The 17,331-nt window shown below is 35.5% G+C and overlaps 2 protein-coding genes across 3 annotated transcripts; one reads left to right on the top strand and one right to left on the bottom strand.

Moving 5' to 3' along the window:
- Positions 1 to 262: 262 nt before the first annotated feature.
- Positions 263 to 9,361, bottom strand: LOC108359317 (chymotrypsinogen A). 2 transcript variants are annotated; one of them, XM_017611134.1, is made up of 5 exons: positions 9,166 to 9,361; positions 1,472 to 1,620; positions 1,150 to 1,403; positions 648 to 1,077; positions 263 to 577 (listed from the first exon to the last, which is right to left on the bottom strand). In XM_017611134.1, the coding sequence occupies exons 2-5, from the start codon at positions 1,616 to 1,618 to the stop codon at positions 416 to 418; spliced, it is 993 nt and encodes a 330-aa protein (XP_017466623.1). In that variant the 5' UTR covers positions 1,619 to 1,620; positions 9,166 to 9,361; the 3' UTR covers positions 263 to 415. The 2 variants fall into 2 exon arrangements, with proteins under 2 accessions (XP_017466623.1, XP_017466622.1); XM_017611133.1 differs by lacking the exon at positions 9,166 to 9,361 and adding an exon at positions 3,527 to 3,916.
- Positions 9,362 to 11,685: 2,324 nt separating this feature from the next.
- Positions 11,686 to 14,215, top strand: LOC108359310 (putative SERF-like protein). The gene is made up of 3 exons (XM_017611124.1): positions 11,686 to 11,855; positions 13,214 to 13,319; positions 13,389 to 14,215. Exons 1-3 carry the CDS (start codon positions 11,849 to 11,851, stop codon positions 13,465 to 13,467), a joined length of 192 nt encoding a protein of 63 aa, XP_017466613.1. The 5' UTR covers positions 11,686 to 11,848; the 3' UTR covers positions 13,468 to 14,215.
- Positions 14,216 to 17,331: the final 3,116 nt, after the last annotated feature.

Below are 17,331 nucleotides of genomic sequence, written 5' to 3' on the forward strand. Positions count from 1 at the left end.
TGGAATCACCTTCAGCCTTGCTGAGAGACGCGAATCCTCCTAAAACTTCCCACAGGAATCTCGAAGTTGTGTCACAGGAATCTTTGCTCAGCTCATCCTAATTCAACATAGAGGAACTTGGATATTTCTGAGGACATGCTGGAGGAATTGGTTGAATGTTTCAGTCCTGCGTGCGGGATACCAAAAGGGGTTGGAGTTCCAATATTAGAATGATGTCTTTTCTTACAATTTTGAATTTTTCGAATAAGGAATGATTTAATTTCACACGTAGAAGGATTTACATTTATGTATAATATTTGATTTCCAAAACACAGAAAGCGTCAAAAAATATGTATTCTGTGTAATCTTAAAGCATGCGATAAAATTGCTCATACTTCAGATGCGCAAACTTCCTTCACAAAAGACTTTCAACAATTTACGAAGAAGCTAAAACTGTTTGAATCCACGCCAGATACGTGGCCACATTCACATAAACTCCAGGCACCCCACCTTGGCCACAACCAATGCCCCAAGCCACCAAGCCGACCACATACCAAATGTTGTTGCTCTGGCAAACGAGTGGTGCACCGCCATCACCCTGTATGAAAGAAAGCACAGCCAAGTAAATACAAAACTCTGTCACCTCTTCGCTCCACTCATTCACTCACCGTACAAGCATCTTTGCCCGCTTGACCACCAGCACAAATGAAACTACTATTGTTTAATTGAAAAGATGGTCCGAGTCGTGTGGCCTGCAGCAATGACTGACACGCCGCATTCGTAATGAGTGGCACATCCACCTCCCGTTCTATAGCCTGATAAGCGCCTGTGGGACCAAAATCGTTCTTACCCCAACCGGCCACATAGCACGTTTGACCCACAAAAGTTGTCGTCGGCAAGCAGACAGTGCCCACCGTAGATTTTGTGGTGAGTGAAACAGCTGTAGCGAGTTGAATGATGGCGATATCATTTTGTAAATTAGCCGAATTGAAATTCGGGTGCAAATAAACGGCTGCGATGAGCACATCTTGCGCTGGTATGGGCTCCGAAGTGCTTGCCGCATCCCATTCGCCGACACGCACCTTGAAGGTTGAAGTGCTGCAAGCGTCAAAGTAAGTAAGTCAGCAATAAGAAAAATACGAAAAATTTTTAAATAGCGAATTATCTTACGGAATATTGTAGACTTTGTGCGCGGCCGTGAGCACATGCTGTGCAGTGATTAGCGCTCCGGCGCCCAAATAAACCTCATTGTTGGTAAGCAGCGCTGCGACCCAAGGATATTCGCCGAATTGCGCTTGACCAGCGCCGCCTGGTGTGCTGCCGGGGGGTGGTGAATAGCGGCGTCCACACTGGTATGAACCCGCTAGGCAGCAAAGTGTGAGTCCGTAATTGCAAAAGGTTGGTGTAACAATGGGAGACGTCAACTGCACGGGGGCGAGGAAGAAGTTTCGTATACACCACTTTTAACTTCAAGAAATCTTATTTCACTTACATTGTTCACGATGCGTACGTCGATTTGACCGCTGCCGTCATTGTTTGAATTCGAGCATGAACCGGGTGGCACACAGATGCAGTACGATGTGCTGCTGGCCGGAACAGTAAATGGCGAAATGCTGCCGACTATCAGTTGGCGTGTCATAACTGCGAAAGATATTTGTGGCAGTTAGATTAATATTAGAACTTTATTTATTTTAAAGAAAGCAAAAAAAGGTATCAGCAAAAATTTAAATCTTGGTTTCAAAACCGTTCTGCGGATATGACGATGCAAATTTGTTAATAGACGTTCAGAGTGCACTAAAGATATTAAGTACCCACTTTTTACGGTTTTCAGGGCAGCACAGCGGGTCGCGTTTGATGAAATAGAAGCCATACAAATGTATTTGGACGAAGCTTATAAACCTACAATCGACGAAGAGATAAAAACAACAACAAAGTAAATAAAATATAAGAAAATCTTCAGATCCGATAGTATAATAGCAGATCTGTTGAATATTGGCGCAAAAGAAACTGGAAACGCATATCTACCATATGTTCATCGCAATTTGGCCAGACCAATACATTCCCGAATATAGAAGTCGTCGTTACTCCGCCAGGACAATCCAAAGACTCTAGAGACATTTACATACGTCGACACATAAAGCGAGCCGGTTGCTTCTAGGCGAACTATCGCTTCAGTTAATAATAAGCACGATGAGAAGTTGTCCCTATGACGGCATGTCCAAATTTGGGAACTCTTATAAACTGGTTTGCCGTATTTCCACTAGGCATTGAAATTACGAAAAATGTGTGTAATTTAAAAAATATCATGAATTCCGTCATTATGACGAATTCCATCGTGATCACGAAATTCTCCTTCAAATTCGATACGAGTTATTTTATTTGGATATATTTTATTTAACCAAAACATAAAAACAAACAAAAACCAAAGGCAGCACCAACTACGAATATGTCGTAAGTGCTGATAACATTTCTCGCGAATTCGTGACGGGAGATTTTCTCACGACGGGAGTTCACTCGCAATCTGTGATAGGCCTGCATGTGGAAACGAATTTAATAGCAATTTTATAACTTAATGACTAACTATTTTTTAATGCCAAACTTTTTCATTAAAATTTGTCTAATTTAATGCCTAGTGGAAATTCGGCATTACGGCAATATATGTAGAATAGGGTGGTCCAAAAATGCAGGTGAAAAAGTAAAGTCGAAATTTGTATGCTCTCACATCCTACGATTGCTCTATACCGAAAAAGAATATACCCCTATTTTTTTTTTATTTTGAAATAAAAAAATATTTAGAGGTCGCTCAAAGCGCCCAAAGGGGGACCTTAAATCTCATTTTCAAAACATGTCGGACGAAAATAGCGGTTTTTTTTTAATTATTATACACCACCTATATATAATCTACACTAAGTTTTGTTTCGGGTGGATTTCGTGATTTTTTTTTATAGCACCGTGTTTTTATAGGAGTTAGCAACCCCCAAAACCCCAATTTTGTAACTTTTATTGAGATTAAATGAGTTTTGAATTTTTGAAGTGGGTGCGCCATTTTGAATTTTTTAAATCTGGTATAAGCGACCCAAAACAGCTGGCTATATGGAACCACTGTGCAGTGCGACGACTTTTACCATTCTTCAATCCTAGCTAGGAGAGAATAGGGCATATAAGAAATTTCAGCGAATTCGTAGTACGGTTACCATTTTTAGCCGCAGCTTACATGGAGATGTCCCACTGTGTGTAAATACATAAAACAACCGTGAAGTATTGCTTAATAAGTAAAAGTGTATGCAACATTCGTAAAAATAAAAAGTGCTCAGTTTCATTGTATTGTCTATCCATCTACTTTGGGTACTACATTATGTTCCATAATCAGAACTACTTCTAACAAAATTTGGAAATTATTAAAAATACCAAACTTCACAAATCATTCAACTACTTAGTTTGTTTTTCATAAATGCATACGTATGTAATAGTAATATTTTTATTTATTTAATTTTTCACAAAACTTTCACATAACCCAAACGTAGCAGTTTTCCAAATTCTGAATCACCTGTTGCACTCGGCGATCCTATGGACTGGCCACCATTGTCACCACCACTGCTGCCATTAACCGAACTAAATGTAAATCCTCTATTGCGACGTACCGAATCAACCGTAGATAAGCCGTGTGCGCTCTGGATATAATCCGACAAAAGCGCCAGACTGCACAAAAGGGCAACAAGTGCAAAGGCGCTGAAGTGGAATTGCATTTTATTTATTGAATTTGCAAATTTGTTTGTACATATATATTATATGGAGGTCCTTCGTTGCGCAAACAAACAGTAAATTTTGTATCGCGTGTTAACACAACCACTACTCTAAGTAAATATGTATGTAAAAGCACTTGAAACTCCGCGCCGTTAAATATTTGCTATCCACTCGACCACGCGTGTTGGTCAACTGCTCGTGATAATTTGAAATATTTTAATTTTATATAGATTATTATTTTCTATATTTCTGGAATTGCGGGTGAGTTTGAGTGGCGGCATAAAAAAAAGCAAGTGGAACTAGTAGCTAGGGACACAAAAAAAAAATCCGTGAAAACTACTCCAACAATAATTTGTGGAGTCAGGCAATAGGAAAAACTAATAGCAATAAAATAAATTTCCCATTTTCATACGCACCGGTGGCGCTGGTTGGCTGTTTGGTATGTAGTATGTAAGTATGTACCGATGGCCCTCACCCGCCGCTGATGGCGCACACAAAGTAAACAAATTTTGATTCACCGAATGCTGTGGGGTTTTCCGGGTAAGTACTCAATGGCAAAGTGACACTTTTTAGTCAATTGAAACAGGCAGGCAGGCAATTAACTGTATTCGCATGGCAGTACATGGCACCCACATACGAATGCCTGCACATTAGGGTGGTCCAAAAAAAAAGTAAAATCGGAATTTCTATGCTCTCACTCCCTAGGACTGTTATATATCGAAAAAATATATCCCTATTTTTTATTTTGAAATCTAAAAATATTTGGGGTTCGCTCAAACCGCTCAAAGTTTTTCAGAGAAAAAAAAAGTTTTTCGTAGAAGTAAAGAATTCTTGAAAATCCGATCGAAAAATATTGATTTTCCAGACTCCTATACAATTTCTACGAAAAGTTTTTTTTCCATATAAAATACATGGAAAACTTTGAGCGCTTTAAGCGACCTCTAAATATTTTCTGATTTCAAAATATAGGAGGATAGTTTTTACGCTATAGAACAAACCTAGGGGGGGTGAGAGCATTGAAATTCCGATTTCACTTTTGCACATGCATTTTTGCACCACCCTACTGTACATACATACATATGTACATATGTAAACACACATTCACGGCTATGCATGTAGTGCAACCACTTAGCTTTGCGAGTGGAAAGTGTAAAAAAGTGAAGTGGCTATAGGCAAATGGACCGTCGACCTGCAATCAGAGTGGGACGAAAAAAATGTAAAATGCTTTTGTGACATGAAAAATTACTGTTGGCGCAAATAATTTGATTCTAACAACTTAATGGATTTCAGTGAGCGTCAAAAGCTTCAATATGTAGTAAAAGTAATAGCATTGGGAGCAGAAAAAATATGATTTGTTAGCTTATTGTTTGATTCATTTTTTGCTGGTCGTCTGACATTCAAATACTCAAAGGTGCTGTAAAAGCGCTTGCGCGAATAGTTGCAGTTTTTAAATAAGGATTTACAAACACACATAAATACTATATGTACATACATACTTAAGTATTTATTAATGAGTCTAATGTCATCAACTTTTTTGTAATGCAATTGTTTACTCTAGCTTTTTGTTGATTTGTTACTAATGTCACAAATAAGCACGCACCTGTTGCAGCATGCATGTACATTAGGGTGGTCCAGAAAAAATAAGGTCGGAATTGTAATGCTCTCACCCCCTAGGATTGTTCTATATCGAAAAAAGTATACCCTTATTTTTTATTTTGAAATCAAAAAAAAATATTTAGAGGTCGCTCAGAGCGCTCAAAGTTTTCCATGTAGGGATGTGTGATTAACCAATTAATCGAACAAGCTGATTAATCGAAAGCCCATTAATTAATTAATCAAATATCTATTATTTTTCATTAATCTAAATAATTAATTTCCCAATTAATTACATATTGATTAATCAGAATCTAATTAATTTGATTACTCAGCAAACTGATAAATCATAACCTGATTAACCAGAAATCTGACTAATTGTTGTTATACTTTGTTCTACATATGAACATACGTATGTATGTATACAAAAATAGAAAACAATTTATATATATGTATGTATGTTCATATGTACGTATATATGTATATGTATACGTATTTTTCATTTTAAGGACCTACATATATATGTATGTACATATGTATTTACGTAATATGTACTATATAGTACGTACTTGTTTGGCATTTTTTATTAATAATACGAATATTGAATCCCAGTAGAACTTGGGAGCATCGTACCATTGCTCGGTGAGTACTCCCTTGGGAGTATACGAATACTCCCCATTGCTCCCTATGCTTCTGTGTATAAGCATGTAATTTTGTATTCTCCCTTTAGCATTGGATGTCCTAGGAGGGGGAGTAATCCCTTTTACCTCCTAAACGAGCAATCGGGGAGCACACACAGAATTATCATCCCACAAACCTCCTAATAGAGCAATACGGGAGTACTCCCATAGTTACCTCCCAGAAACCTCCCAAAAAGACAACAAGGGAGTGCACATAGAAAACATCCCATATTCCTCCCGAACGAGCAATAAAGGAGTGCCCCCATTAGAGACATCCCGAAAACCTCCTGTAGGAGTAATAAGAGAGCAATGATAACGAACATTTTACATTAGCCAAACAGATTTTGCTATTTATTAAATTTTTTTATTTATCTTTTTAATCACTTGCATTTGTGCAATATTACAAGATCTTAAAAATAAAACATAAATGATACGTCTTACATAATTGCTTAATTTTAGAATTATATTGCAGAGAAATCATATGAAATTAAAACATAATAATAACAAAACGGTAAGATAAGATTTGAATTATATGCACCTATATGCACATATAAGTATGTACTCCTATATGATTTCCCGGGTGTCAAGGATGCTTGCCAGTTCAGGAATTCACCAAGCGGGGAAATTGTGAAGGTGACTTTGCTTATCTGACATCTTTGTCACCCATGCGATGTTTAAACCCGGGGGTCACACTTAAATGCTGACACTAATTTGCGCAATCTGAAAAGTATTTAACGGTGCATTTACAAGTAATACAATACATACTTAATATATTTAAACAAAAATTGAAGTGCATACCAACGGACTTTTATTAAAATCTGTGTGCTATCCAAATTAAATTATTGTGTCCTCCTTATGCTTCTATAAGAAATATTTTCTGTTGTTTTTTTTTTGTATGATAAATTTTTTCGAAAACACAAATTTCTTTTGAGCGAGGTGCGTACTGCTCTCCTATCAATCAAAAAGAATACTCTTTGATTTCTCGCTTAGGAGACATCACTTTTTGCTCCTAAACGAGTAATAGCGGAGTAAAAAACCGACAAATCTCGCTTATTGCTCTCAAATCATGCCGCAGGGAGCATTCTTTAATTGCTCGCTTAGGAGATCTCTCATTAAGCTCCTAAACGAGTAATAGCGGAGTAAAAAACCGACAAATCTCGCTTATTGCTCTCAAATCATGCCGCAGGGAGCATTCTTTAATTGCTCGCTTAGGAGATCTCTTATTTGACTCCTAAACGAGTAATAAAGGAGTACAAAACCGAAAAATCTCTCTTATTGCTCAGAAATCAGGTTAAGGGAGTACTCTTTTATTCCTCAAATAGGGAGATCTTCCTTCAAGTTCTAGTGGGATGTGCATACGCACATACATATTTGTACATACAAACATACATATAAAAAATTTCATTTGGTTTGAAAGCAAACTCGAAAGAAATAAACAAAGTTATTCAGGGCGTGTGTGAATCGGTAACAAAGTTCTATGGGGAAAGCTGTTGAATAACATTTTTACTATGGTGAGACAGTTTGACAATATGCTATGTGAAATGAAATATTTTTTGACAGCAGTCAATTTTTGATAACCGCGGATTTATGCGGAATAAAATATTACAAATTGAAGTGAAATTCATATTTTGAGAAAACATCGCAATTCATCAACTGAAGCTTTTAACGAACGAAAGGTTACACACATCAACAATCTTTGCGATTGTCAAAATTTTCTATGCATTTATCAAAAATTTCACTAGCCTCATGAGCTAGTGAAATTTTATTCACCTCATAGTTGTCAAAAATTTACTCGCCTCGAACTTTGTTACCGATTCACATACGCTCTCAGATTTCAATTAATTTTTGTTTTGAGTAAACAGCAATTACACAGCAAATCAACCTCACCTATATTTACGGTGACCATCCGTCCTGTATTATACGGGACAGTCTTCTTTTTTGACCAATTGTCCTGGTAATTTATTTATTTTATACGGGACGCCAAATGTTCTGTATTTCCTTTTACACCTAAAATTTTGTGGACGGAATAACTGCAATATTTTCAAAGCTTAGGTAGCCGCAATTGGATTCTTAAAAGTGTATTGCCGTAATAAGGTTAATATATACCTACAATTATGATAGCCAGGCGGAAATCACGGTCGTTGACTCTTTGAGGATATGCTCGAAAATGGTAAAGGAATTCCTTACTCCTCTCTCGGTGGTGGGCTCCACTGGTTACATGTACTCTGCTACTGCAGCAGCTGTATGGAGTATGATGAAGTGGAATTACTTCAATAGCTGCTACTAAGCTTAAGAATTTAAAACCTTGGGTCTCACTCCTAAAGCGTTTTCACGAATAGATACTAGCCAATTTCGGAATCTTATTATGAGAGCTCGACTTCGACTCGATTGAGTGAGAGATCAGGCAATGTTTGATCAATTCGGAGCCATCAGTATGTCTACTGCTTCTTTAATAGAGAGCAGACAGACAGAGGACCTCACCAACGACTATTAGACCTCCATCAAGTTGTCGTCACTGACTTTGAAAAGTTCACCCGCATACCTACAGCTTCGGAGCATTGTTGCCTTATTTCCAATTATCGCTCGAATACTTTTCCCATCCAAGCTCCGTCCTTCACATTTCCGGTACTGCAGTGATGTAAGCCTTATGGATTTCTAGGACATCCAGAGCTTGAAGGACCGTACATTCCAGGTACATATCTGTAAATCATATACCTTTCCCACTTGCAGGGGCTGTCAGTATTGGTATAGATAATGCTCCAAGCCATTTTATGCTTTTTATTTGGATTTGTTTTTAACGTCGCTTGTTCCAAGCCCATCGCGCAAGCTATTTTAATATTGGCTATCTTTTGTCAGTCTCAAAGGGACTCAGTAACGCATTTCAAGGCCATTGAGCACCCTGTATTGGTTACAGTAGAAAATCGAAAGTTGTAGATATTACAAATACCAAAAGGAAAAAAAACTAAGTGGGTGCCCCGTTTTCTACGACGACATTTTTTCCGCACATACAAAATTTGGACCACCCTAATGTACATGCACCAAGAAATGCAAAATTACTAAATACATACATACAAATATGTATACATTTATGCACGTTTGTCTGCCCTAAATATTTTAATGGATTGGTGGTTTATGACTTATTTAATAATTTAAACAGAAAACCGCAGACCTTGATTTGTTGATGTCCTGGACTCCGGGGTATTTTAATTCCCAGCATACACTAATACATTAAATTATTATATGTTTACAAAAAAGGTAAAGCTATTGATGATTTGATTTTTGTTTTAAAATAACATACACTTGTAACTTATTAGTTTGCTTGTACAGCCTTGTAGGTTTTTTTGTTTTTGTATTCTAATTTTAGTAAGTGCTACATAGTTCTACGACAAAGTGTATTACATATGGAATGGAAATAGGTAGGGAATGTAAGTCCACCGAAGGTAGCGAAATGTAAATGATAGCTCTCACGACAGTCGGGTCTACGTAACCGGAACGACCCAGATTTATGTATATCTGGCCAAGGACTGCCCCCCAGCATCACTACCCAAAACCTGTTTTGGGAGTTTTTATGCTGTTACAACAACAACAAATATAAACGATGCATAAGTACAAAAATGCGGTAATTTTTCTATAATTTAAAATTTAATTTATTTTGAAGAAATTAAAAAAGTATATTTTTGTGCTTATAGTAAATATTATTAAATATAAAGCATTCTCTCAATTTCATAAGAATTTTGAAACATTTTAAGAAATATCTCGCAGAAATATTATTAAAGGTTCCTATTGTTTTATTTTAATTTACCTCATTTTTTTCTTTTTGTTTTGTTTCATTTTCTGTTACTTAACTTGGTATGAAACATATTTTTTTACTATTTAAATGAAATGCTTTCTTTTCACTTGTTTTTTTGACGTAGAATACGTCTTACCTTAAGGTATGGGGGCTATGTTCAAATGTTGTAGTTGTAATTTTTAGAGCTTCACAAAAACGCTTATTGCACGAGAACTAATAAAGCGATTTCAAAGAAAAGTGTGGCGTTTCAAAGATAAAATTCCAAACCTGTCGACAGATTCATTTTTGTAAATAACCAATTCGGTTTCTGTCGTAAAAACAACGGTAAACATTGCCTTATTTTGGGGTCAATTTTGAGCCTTTAAAGTGCTCTAGCAACTTATTGTTGGCATATATAACTTTCATTTTCGGGATATAGGTTCTTTGGAGCAGTAGAAATATTATCGGGTACAAATTTTATATAAATTTAACAAATATTGAGCATTTTAAGGCAAAAAATTGTTGAAAAAATTTGCAAATTTTTTTCATTACCAAAATGCTCGAAAACCGCTCGAATGATTTTGTTTTTGTTTTCTTTAATCAAAAATTCAAGAGTTTTCCTTTCGTTTGGTATATGGGAAGTATTGGTTGATATCTTCTATATATGTTTATTTTATTCAAATATATGGGCATAAATGATTTTCCATACAAAATCACCTCGTCATCATTTTGCAAACACGTGCATATGTTGGAAGTGTGGGAAGGAGACAAAAAGTATGTATGCGTATGTAATGCGGCTTTTGATCGCAGCGTATGTACATATGTAAATGCATATATACGTACATATGAAAGTTTCAGTTAATGTGGATCTGTTTGGTTTTGTTATCGATATTTTTATCGATTTTGTTATCGATTTTGCTATCGATTTTGTTATCGATATTTTTATAGATTTTGTTGCCGATATTTTAATCGATTTTGCCATCGATATTTTTATCGGTTTTGTTACCGATATTTTCACCGATTTTGTTATCGAAATTTGTATCGATGTTGTTATTGATTTTGCTATCGATATTTTCGGAACTTATCGATATAATGATCGATATTTTTATCGATTTTGTTATCGATTTTGTAATCGATTCTGTTATTGATTTTATTATTGATTATTTATCGGTTTTGTTATCGATATTTTTCTTGATTGTTTTAACAATTTTGCTATCGATATTGTTATCGCTTTTGTTATCGATATTTTTGTCGCTTTTGTCATCAATATTTTTATCGATTTTTCTATAGATATTGTTATCGCTTTTGTTGTCGGTATTTTTATCGGTTTTTTTACCGATTTTGCTATCGATATTGCCATCGCTTTTGTTATCGATAGTTTTATCGATTTTTTTATCGAATTTATTACCGATTTTGTAATGGATTTTTTGATAGATTTTGTTATCAATTTTGTTATTGACTTTGGAATCGATTTTGTTATCGATTTTGTAATCGATTTTTCGATAGATTTTGTAATCGATTTTTTATCGATTTTGTAATCGATTTAGTTAACGATTTTGTTATCGATATTTTTATCGATTTTGTTATCGATTTTATTATCGATTTTGTTATCAATATTTTTTTCTTAGTTTGTGCTTTCGTTTTTGACTTGGATATGCTCTTAACCATACCACGTATTCTACGTTTAAATTTAGCGGGTGTATCTCCGATACAGCCTGCAGACCAAGACGAAGGCGCTGGACTGTTCCTTTTTTCCTAATGTTTAAAGCATTTTATTTAAGTGAATTAAAAAAAAAACGAAAAGCGATTTGCACGGCATCTACCTTTTGCACTATGCAACCGAAGGGCGCCAGCAACCCTGCTCCATTCTAAAAACAACAAGGGCTGTCATAATTTGACAAATAAAACAAACGAGTTAATTGAGCAAAAGTAACGAGCTGCAACACCGAGTTCACACACAACAAAATTAATAGAACGATCGAGAACGACTGGCGTGAAAATTTTCGATAGGCGTTTCAGCCACGGGAAAAGTCTAAAATAGTTTAAATAAATTTGCAGGAAGCTTTTGCATAACATCTAAAATATGACACGTAAGTGCTTTGGATCTAAAATAGTGTTTATATTTGTTTCTGTTTGTATGGGAACACGTAACAAGTTGCGTTTGGGTCTGCGATGATGTGCCATAAATGGCCAAAGCAAAGGCAGCGATTTTTTTGGTTTGGAAGGTGCGTAAGCTTCAAATATAATCTAAAAAAGTTGTCATCGATTAATTTTATAAATTATCTTCTAAACAGGTTAACTGTTTTTTTTATTAAATATAATAAATATTCGTTGTTTGAGGTAATGTCGCCATTTTCACGTCATCCCCTTCTATGGGCGTGACCTTCGATTTAAAACTTGTTTACTTTCTCATTTTATGGAAATAGACAAAATACCTTGGGAAAATACGCATGGCACACGCCTTCTTCAAAAAAGGCACAACACGGAAACAAATTGAGGTCGATTTTTGCATAAATAAATACCAATTAATGCAAATTTGCAAATATTCTCCAAATAGAAAACTACTGTTATTCCTGTTTTTGCATTAATTTTAAAGTGTGTTTACGATATACATACACATGCTACATATCACCCATTTCCTAAAATAGAGCGTTTCAGAACGTCTACGATTTGCAGGTTTTGCAGGATTTAGTCCAAATTTCGACAAAAACGGCTTTATAATTTTGAATTTAGATATATATGTACATATCCACATACTCCCATAGTAAAGATGAATACATCATACATATTTTGCTCCAGTGGGATAATAGTAATCGATACAGATATGAAACAGAAGAAGGGGAAGTGGTAATTTCTGCCAGAACTCGATACTTGTATTTACACTATTGAAGTTTGGTTAGTTCACATTTTCTAGCGTTTTTAAAGAAAGAAATGTAAAGTAACATAAATAGGATATTCTAGTAATGTATACAGTTTTTGTTTAAGAAAATTAGTATAAAGAGTTGTAAGATATTGTCCTGGTTAGATTTGTTTAAGTTTTGCAATGTTCATTGGCAAGTAACTTCGTGCTATGAATATGAAAATTTTTTTAAAACGTATTTGCTTCACATTGAAAAGCTTTTGAAGTATCTGATTTTCATTGGCGCAGATGCATTTTAATTATGCTCTTTACATACATTTTATCAAAACATACAATTTCTGGATGCTTAATTTACGTAAATTTAAATTGTCAAACTGTTAGCGAAGTACAAATTTTCAGAAATTATCGCTTATGTAAATAAATATTATCTATACGGTGATTGATGGCAAGTTAATTCCTATTTTGATATGAGTTAATTCTGTGTTTAAATATGTATACCAATATGCCTAAGTTAATAACTGGTTTAAACTATGTATTTAACTATGCTTTACAAAAAACTGATTGTTCATGTACTTTGGAATGTTCCAGGTGGAAATCAAAGAGATCTTGCCCGCCAAAAGGCCCAGAAGAAACTGCAAGAACTTGGCAAGGGTAAACGCAGTGATAATTTAACAGTTGAACAGAGGAAAGCAAGGTAATTTATATCGGCGTATTTAAAATAAGGCATCGTATTAACTTTTTTTTATATTACCCATTTATACAGAGATGCCGAGGTAATGCGTGAAAAACAGAAAAAGAAAGAGGAGGCAGCCGCTGCGGCAGCAGCTGGAAAAGTCAAATAAGCTATAGCAAACATGCGCAGCTAGCCGTTTCATAGCAGGCATTTAAGCCGCCACAATACATAGCTCCCGATATAGAATACATCAACAAAAACAACAAAATCATAAAAGCGTACATTCGGTCAGTCACTCAACTGGGCGTACATGTGCTTAGACTAGAAAAAGTTGTCACACAGTTGAAATTATAGCAAGAAACTGCACAAGTAGATATCAAAACTAAAAACAGCAACATAGGAGAACATTTAGCTAATTAAAATATAAAATTCCTGTAGATATATGCCCAATATTGATGCAAGAAACCGAGGCTGCGAAAATATTCACCTACCATTACTTGCATATACACTATATCGCGTAATAATTTGTTGTTAGTATTCGCCATTTAAGTAAATTGTCTTTGTTTTTTTTTTCACAATAATGATTGATGTTGATGATTTTTACCTGACTAAATTTTAACATTACAAATGGAATATATTATTGCATTAAAAATTCACATTTCGGAATCATTATGGAAAAAAGAAAAAGATTTGAATGAAGTAAGTTTTATGTTGTAAGCAAGAATTAGCAACCTTAAAAAAGAAATAAAATGAAAGTGAATAAGCAACATAACCAATTGGCAATATGTAGTGCAGACCAAGCGAAATAAATGAGAGAGATAATAAAGAATTCAATTAGTAATTAGTTACTTAGTATTTTAAGACGATATTATGCTACACAAATTATATACAAATAAATATGTCAAATGTAAGCAAAACTAATGGAAAAAAATGCATAGCTTTATTTGTACATACGTAGCTGGACAACTGACAATATTCTAGAATTACAGTCAATTAGAAATAGTAAATTGTGCGGCCAAAACGTACGTTTGTCTAAAAAAATCAAAAATGGTTGTGGAACATACGGTATCGGCTGTTTATTTGTGATTCTTTTTCACACATATTTACAGGAAACCAATCAAAAAACAAATATTAGAGTCAGCAATTATTTTAATTTTGATAAATATTTTTTATATATGTCAATGTTATTGTGGCTTGTTAACATTTTGTTTTTAATATTTTTATTATTATCGTAGTAATATATTTATTATTATCGTAGTACAAAGATTGTTTATTAGGAAAAATTGAAAAAGCAACAAAGTCTAAGCGGTAGAAGTATTTTTTATATAATTTTAATGTGTTGCGATTCTTAGCATGTACCCTTGCAAATCGGCTCGCCTTGGTTCAAAAAGCTCGATTTTCTCGAATTTCGGAGACTTTTGGCCTCATTGCGTATATAAGTGGTAAATTAGAGCAATTGCACGACTTCACAACATTGGCATTGCCTATGGGCGTGCTGAAATAAGTAGATGACGAAAATCGTAAAACTGTCCATTGCTGCCAAGTTGCGTTTTAATACATTTTTCGATACGACTCGACTCGGGGGAAACGCGACTTGCACCCAACACGACACTTACAAAGAGGCTGTTTATTTGAAAAATACTCTATAATCAACTTAGTGGAGAGTGCACTGTACGCAATTACGTCTAAAAACCTTGCATATTTATAGGCGTTGTTTGACAAAAGTAAGTCCCGGGAAATGTGATCTTTCGAGTAACTTTCACATGCGGGATATCCGTGTCGAAATTAACTTGCTATCCGCATATTTCTCAAGGATCTTGCCCTACAATGGGTGTTGATTGAACTACGAGTACGGTCTGATGAATTGTTTGCCTATACAGCGTTGTTGTTTTAAATCTGCCTTATGGCGTCCTTCGAAGGAAGTCCTGACTACCAGAGCTCGTTCGGGTGCTCGCGTCGATAGAATCCGGCCAAGAACTGGGACTTTTTGAGCTTTGCTAGCCTACGACAGTCCTCCGCCCCACAAAATTAGCGCAGTATAGTTATATTTAGTTGTTTTGGTTATCTAAATATTTCAGAGCACATTTTTCATTTTTATAGCCGAGCGCACGTGTGCATAAGGGTATTATAACTTTGTTCACATAACGGTTGTTTGTAATAGCCAAAACGAATCGTGATGGATATAGATACATAAATGATCAGAATGAAAAAATAAATCGTTTAAGCGGTGCCTGTCTGTCCGTCCGTCCGTGCACACGATAACTCGAGTAAAAATTAAGATATCTTAACGAAACTTGGTACGTGTACTTCTTTTCACCGTAGAACGGATGGCATTGAAAATGAGCAAAGTCGGACAATAACCACGCCTACCTCCCATATAACGGTAGTTTTCAGAAATACGAAAACTGCGATATTTTAGGAACTATTGAAGCTTATTCACTCAAAATTGATCTTTACAACGATTCTTAGACGACGAATAAGAATACTATAAATTTTTGGAAAATGGGTAAAGACCCGCCCACTTTTGATTAAATGTGTATATCTTGGTAACCGCTCTACCAATTTCTGCCAAACTTGGCACAGTTGTTGGCTTTGGTACAGCATACCAAACGGCTCAAATTTTAAAAAATCGTACAGTAATTTCGATAAATACGAAACCTTCGATAAATCAGTAAATACGTTTATGATAAATTTTGGAAAATGGGCGTTGCACCGCCCACTTCTAACCACTTATCTGTATCTCGCTAACCGTTCTATCAATTGGTACTAAACTCGGTACGATTATTGTGCTTGCCACATAAAAGCAAAAGCTTTAAAATTATTGAAATCGGACTAAAACTAAGTCCACTTTTGATATAACTTCGATATTTAGAAATTTAATGACGCTAATTTACACAAAATTTGTACTAACAACAATCCTTTGAAAAAATAACATTATTATTGGAAAATGGGCGTGATACCCCCCACATATAACTATATAAGTTTATGTTTATGTTTAACTGAACGTTCTATCGAAGATGTTTGAAATAGGCGTAAAACCACCCCTGCATACCGACACATCCAAACCATACCAGCGTCCATCTTTTGCCTGTTGGATGCTTCTTCAGTTTTCACGAATGCTGCCAAATTGGTTTCAGTTTCGCTGTCAGACTTTGAACTTCCCGAAGCCATTGTCGCTACACTCTTCTCCACGGGTCTACTATCCTCACAGGGCTGATCTGGTCCTCCTTCACAAGTGGCGCTCTTTTGCTCCACATACCATTTCGAGTTCAGACCCACTGGGTTTTGACCCCAAGACTCTTGCAGCGTCTTGAAGTCCTTCTGATCCTCCCTGCATGACCAGGCGACGATCGGTACTTTTAACTTGGTGGGTGGCTTTAGAGAGCTTGGGAAGTAAAGGCCATCATGCTGCAGCAAATCTCCTCAGACGCTGTTCGTTGGCCACACAATGATGAGTGTTTGTTGCGCAGACCTCTCGGTTCCTTTCACTTTTGTGAGAGCTAATAGGCTTTGTACTTCCGATACCATTTTTATAATTTTGTCAGGTTGCAGCTGCTGTGTGCTTCCGTGTTGGGATTTTACTGAAAAGAGGTATTGTTCTTTAAACGACGATGTATTAAAAATAGAAGAATAATACGATTACGACAGTACTAGAAACGATATGGACAATCGTCTTAATATCAGTATCGATGAATATATGCCCACGACAGTCGGGCCTGCGCTATCGAAACGAAGCAGACTTATTTCTGTCATCCTGCCTATCTCAAAATGCTGTTATATAAACTAGTACATCGATAACTGATAAATATATCGATAAGTACATTGATAACCCAAAAACTTATCGATAACTATATCGATATTAATGTCTATGAATTTACTTTGATAACCCAAAAATTTATCGATAACTATATCGATATGAATGTCTGTGAATTTACATTGATAAAAGTTATCGATAACTATATCGATAATATCAAATGTCAATGAATTTATCGATAGCATTATCGAAAAATTATCAGTATCAGTGATAATATAA

The sequence above is a fragment of the Rhagoletis zephyria genome, unplaced genomic scaffold (assembly GCF_001687245.7).
Source record: "Rhagoletis zephyria isolate East Lansing unplaced genomic scaffold, Rhagoletis_zephyria_1.1 Rzeph_scaffold_00371, whole genome shotgun sequence".
NCBI classification, from domain to species: domain Eukaryota; kingdom Metazoa; phylum Arthropoda; class Insecta; order Diptera; family Tephritidae; genus Rhagoletis; species Rhagoletis zephyria.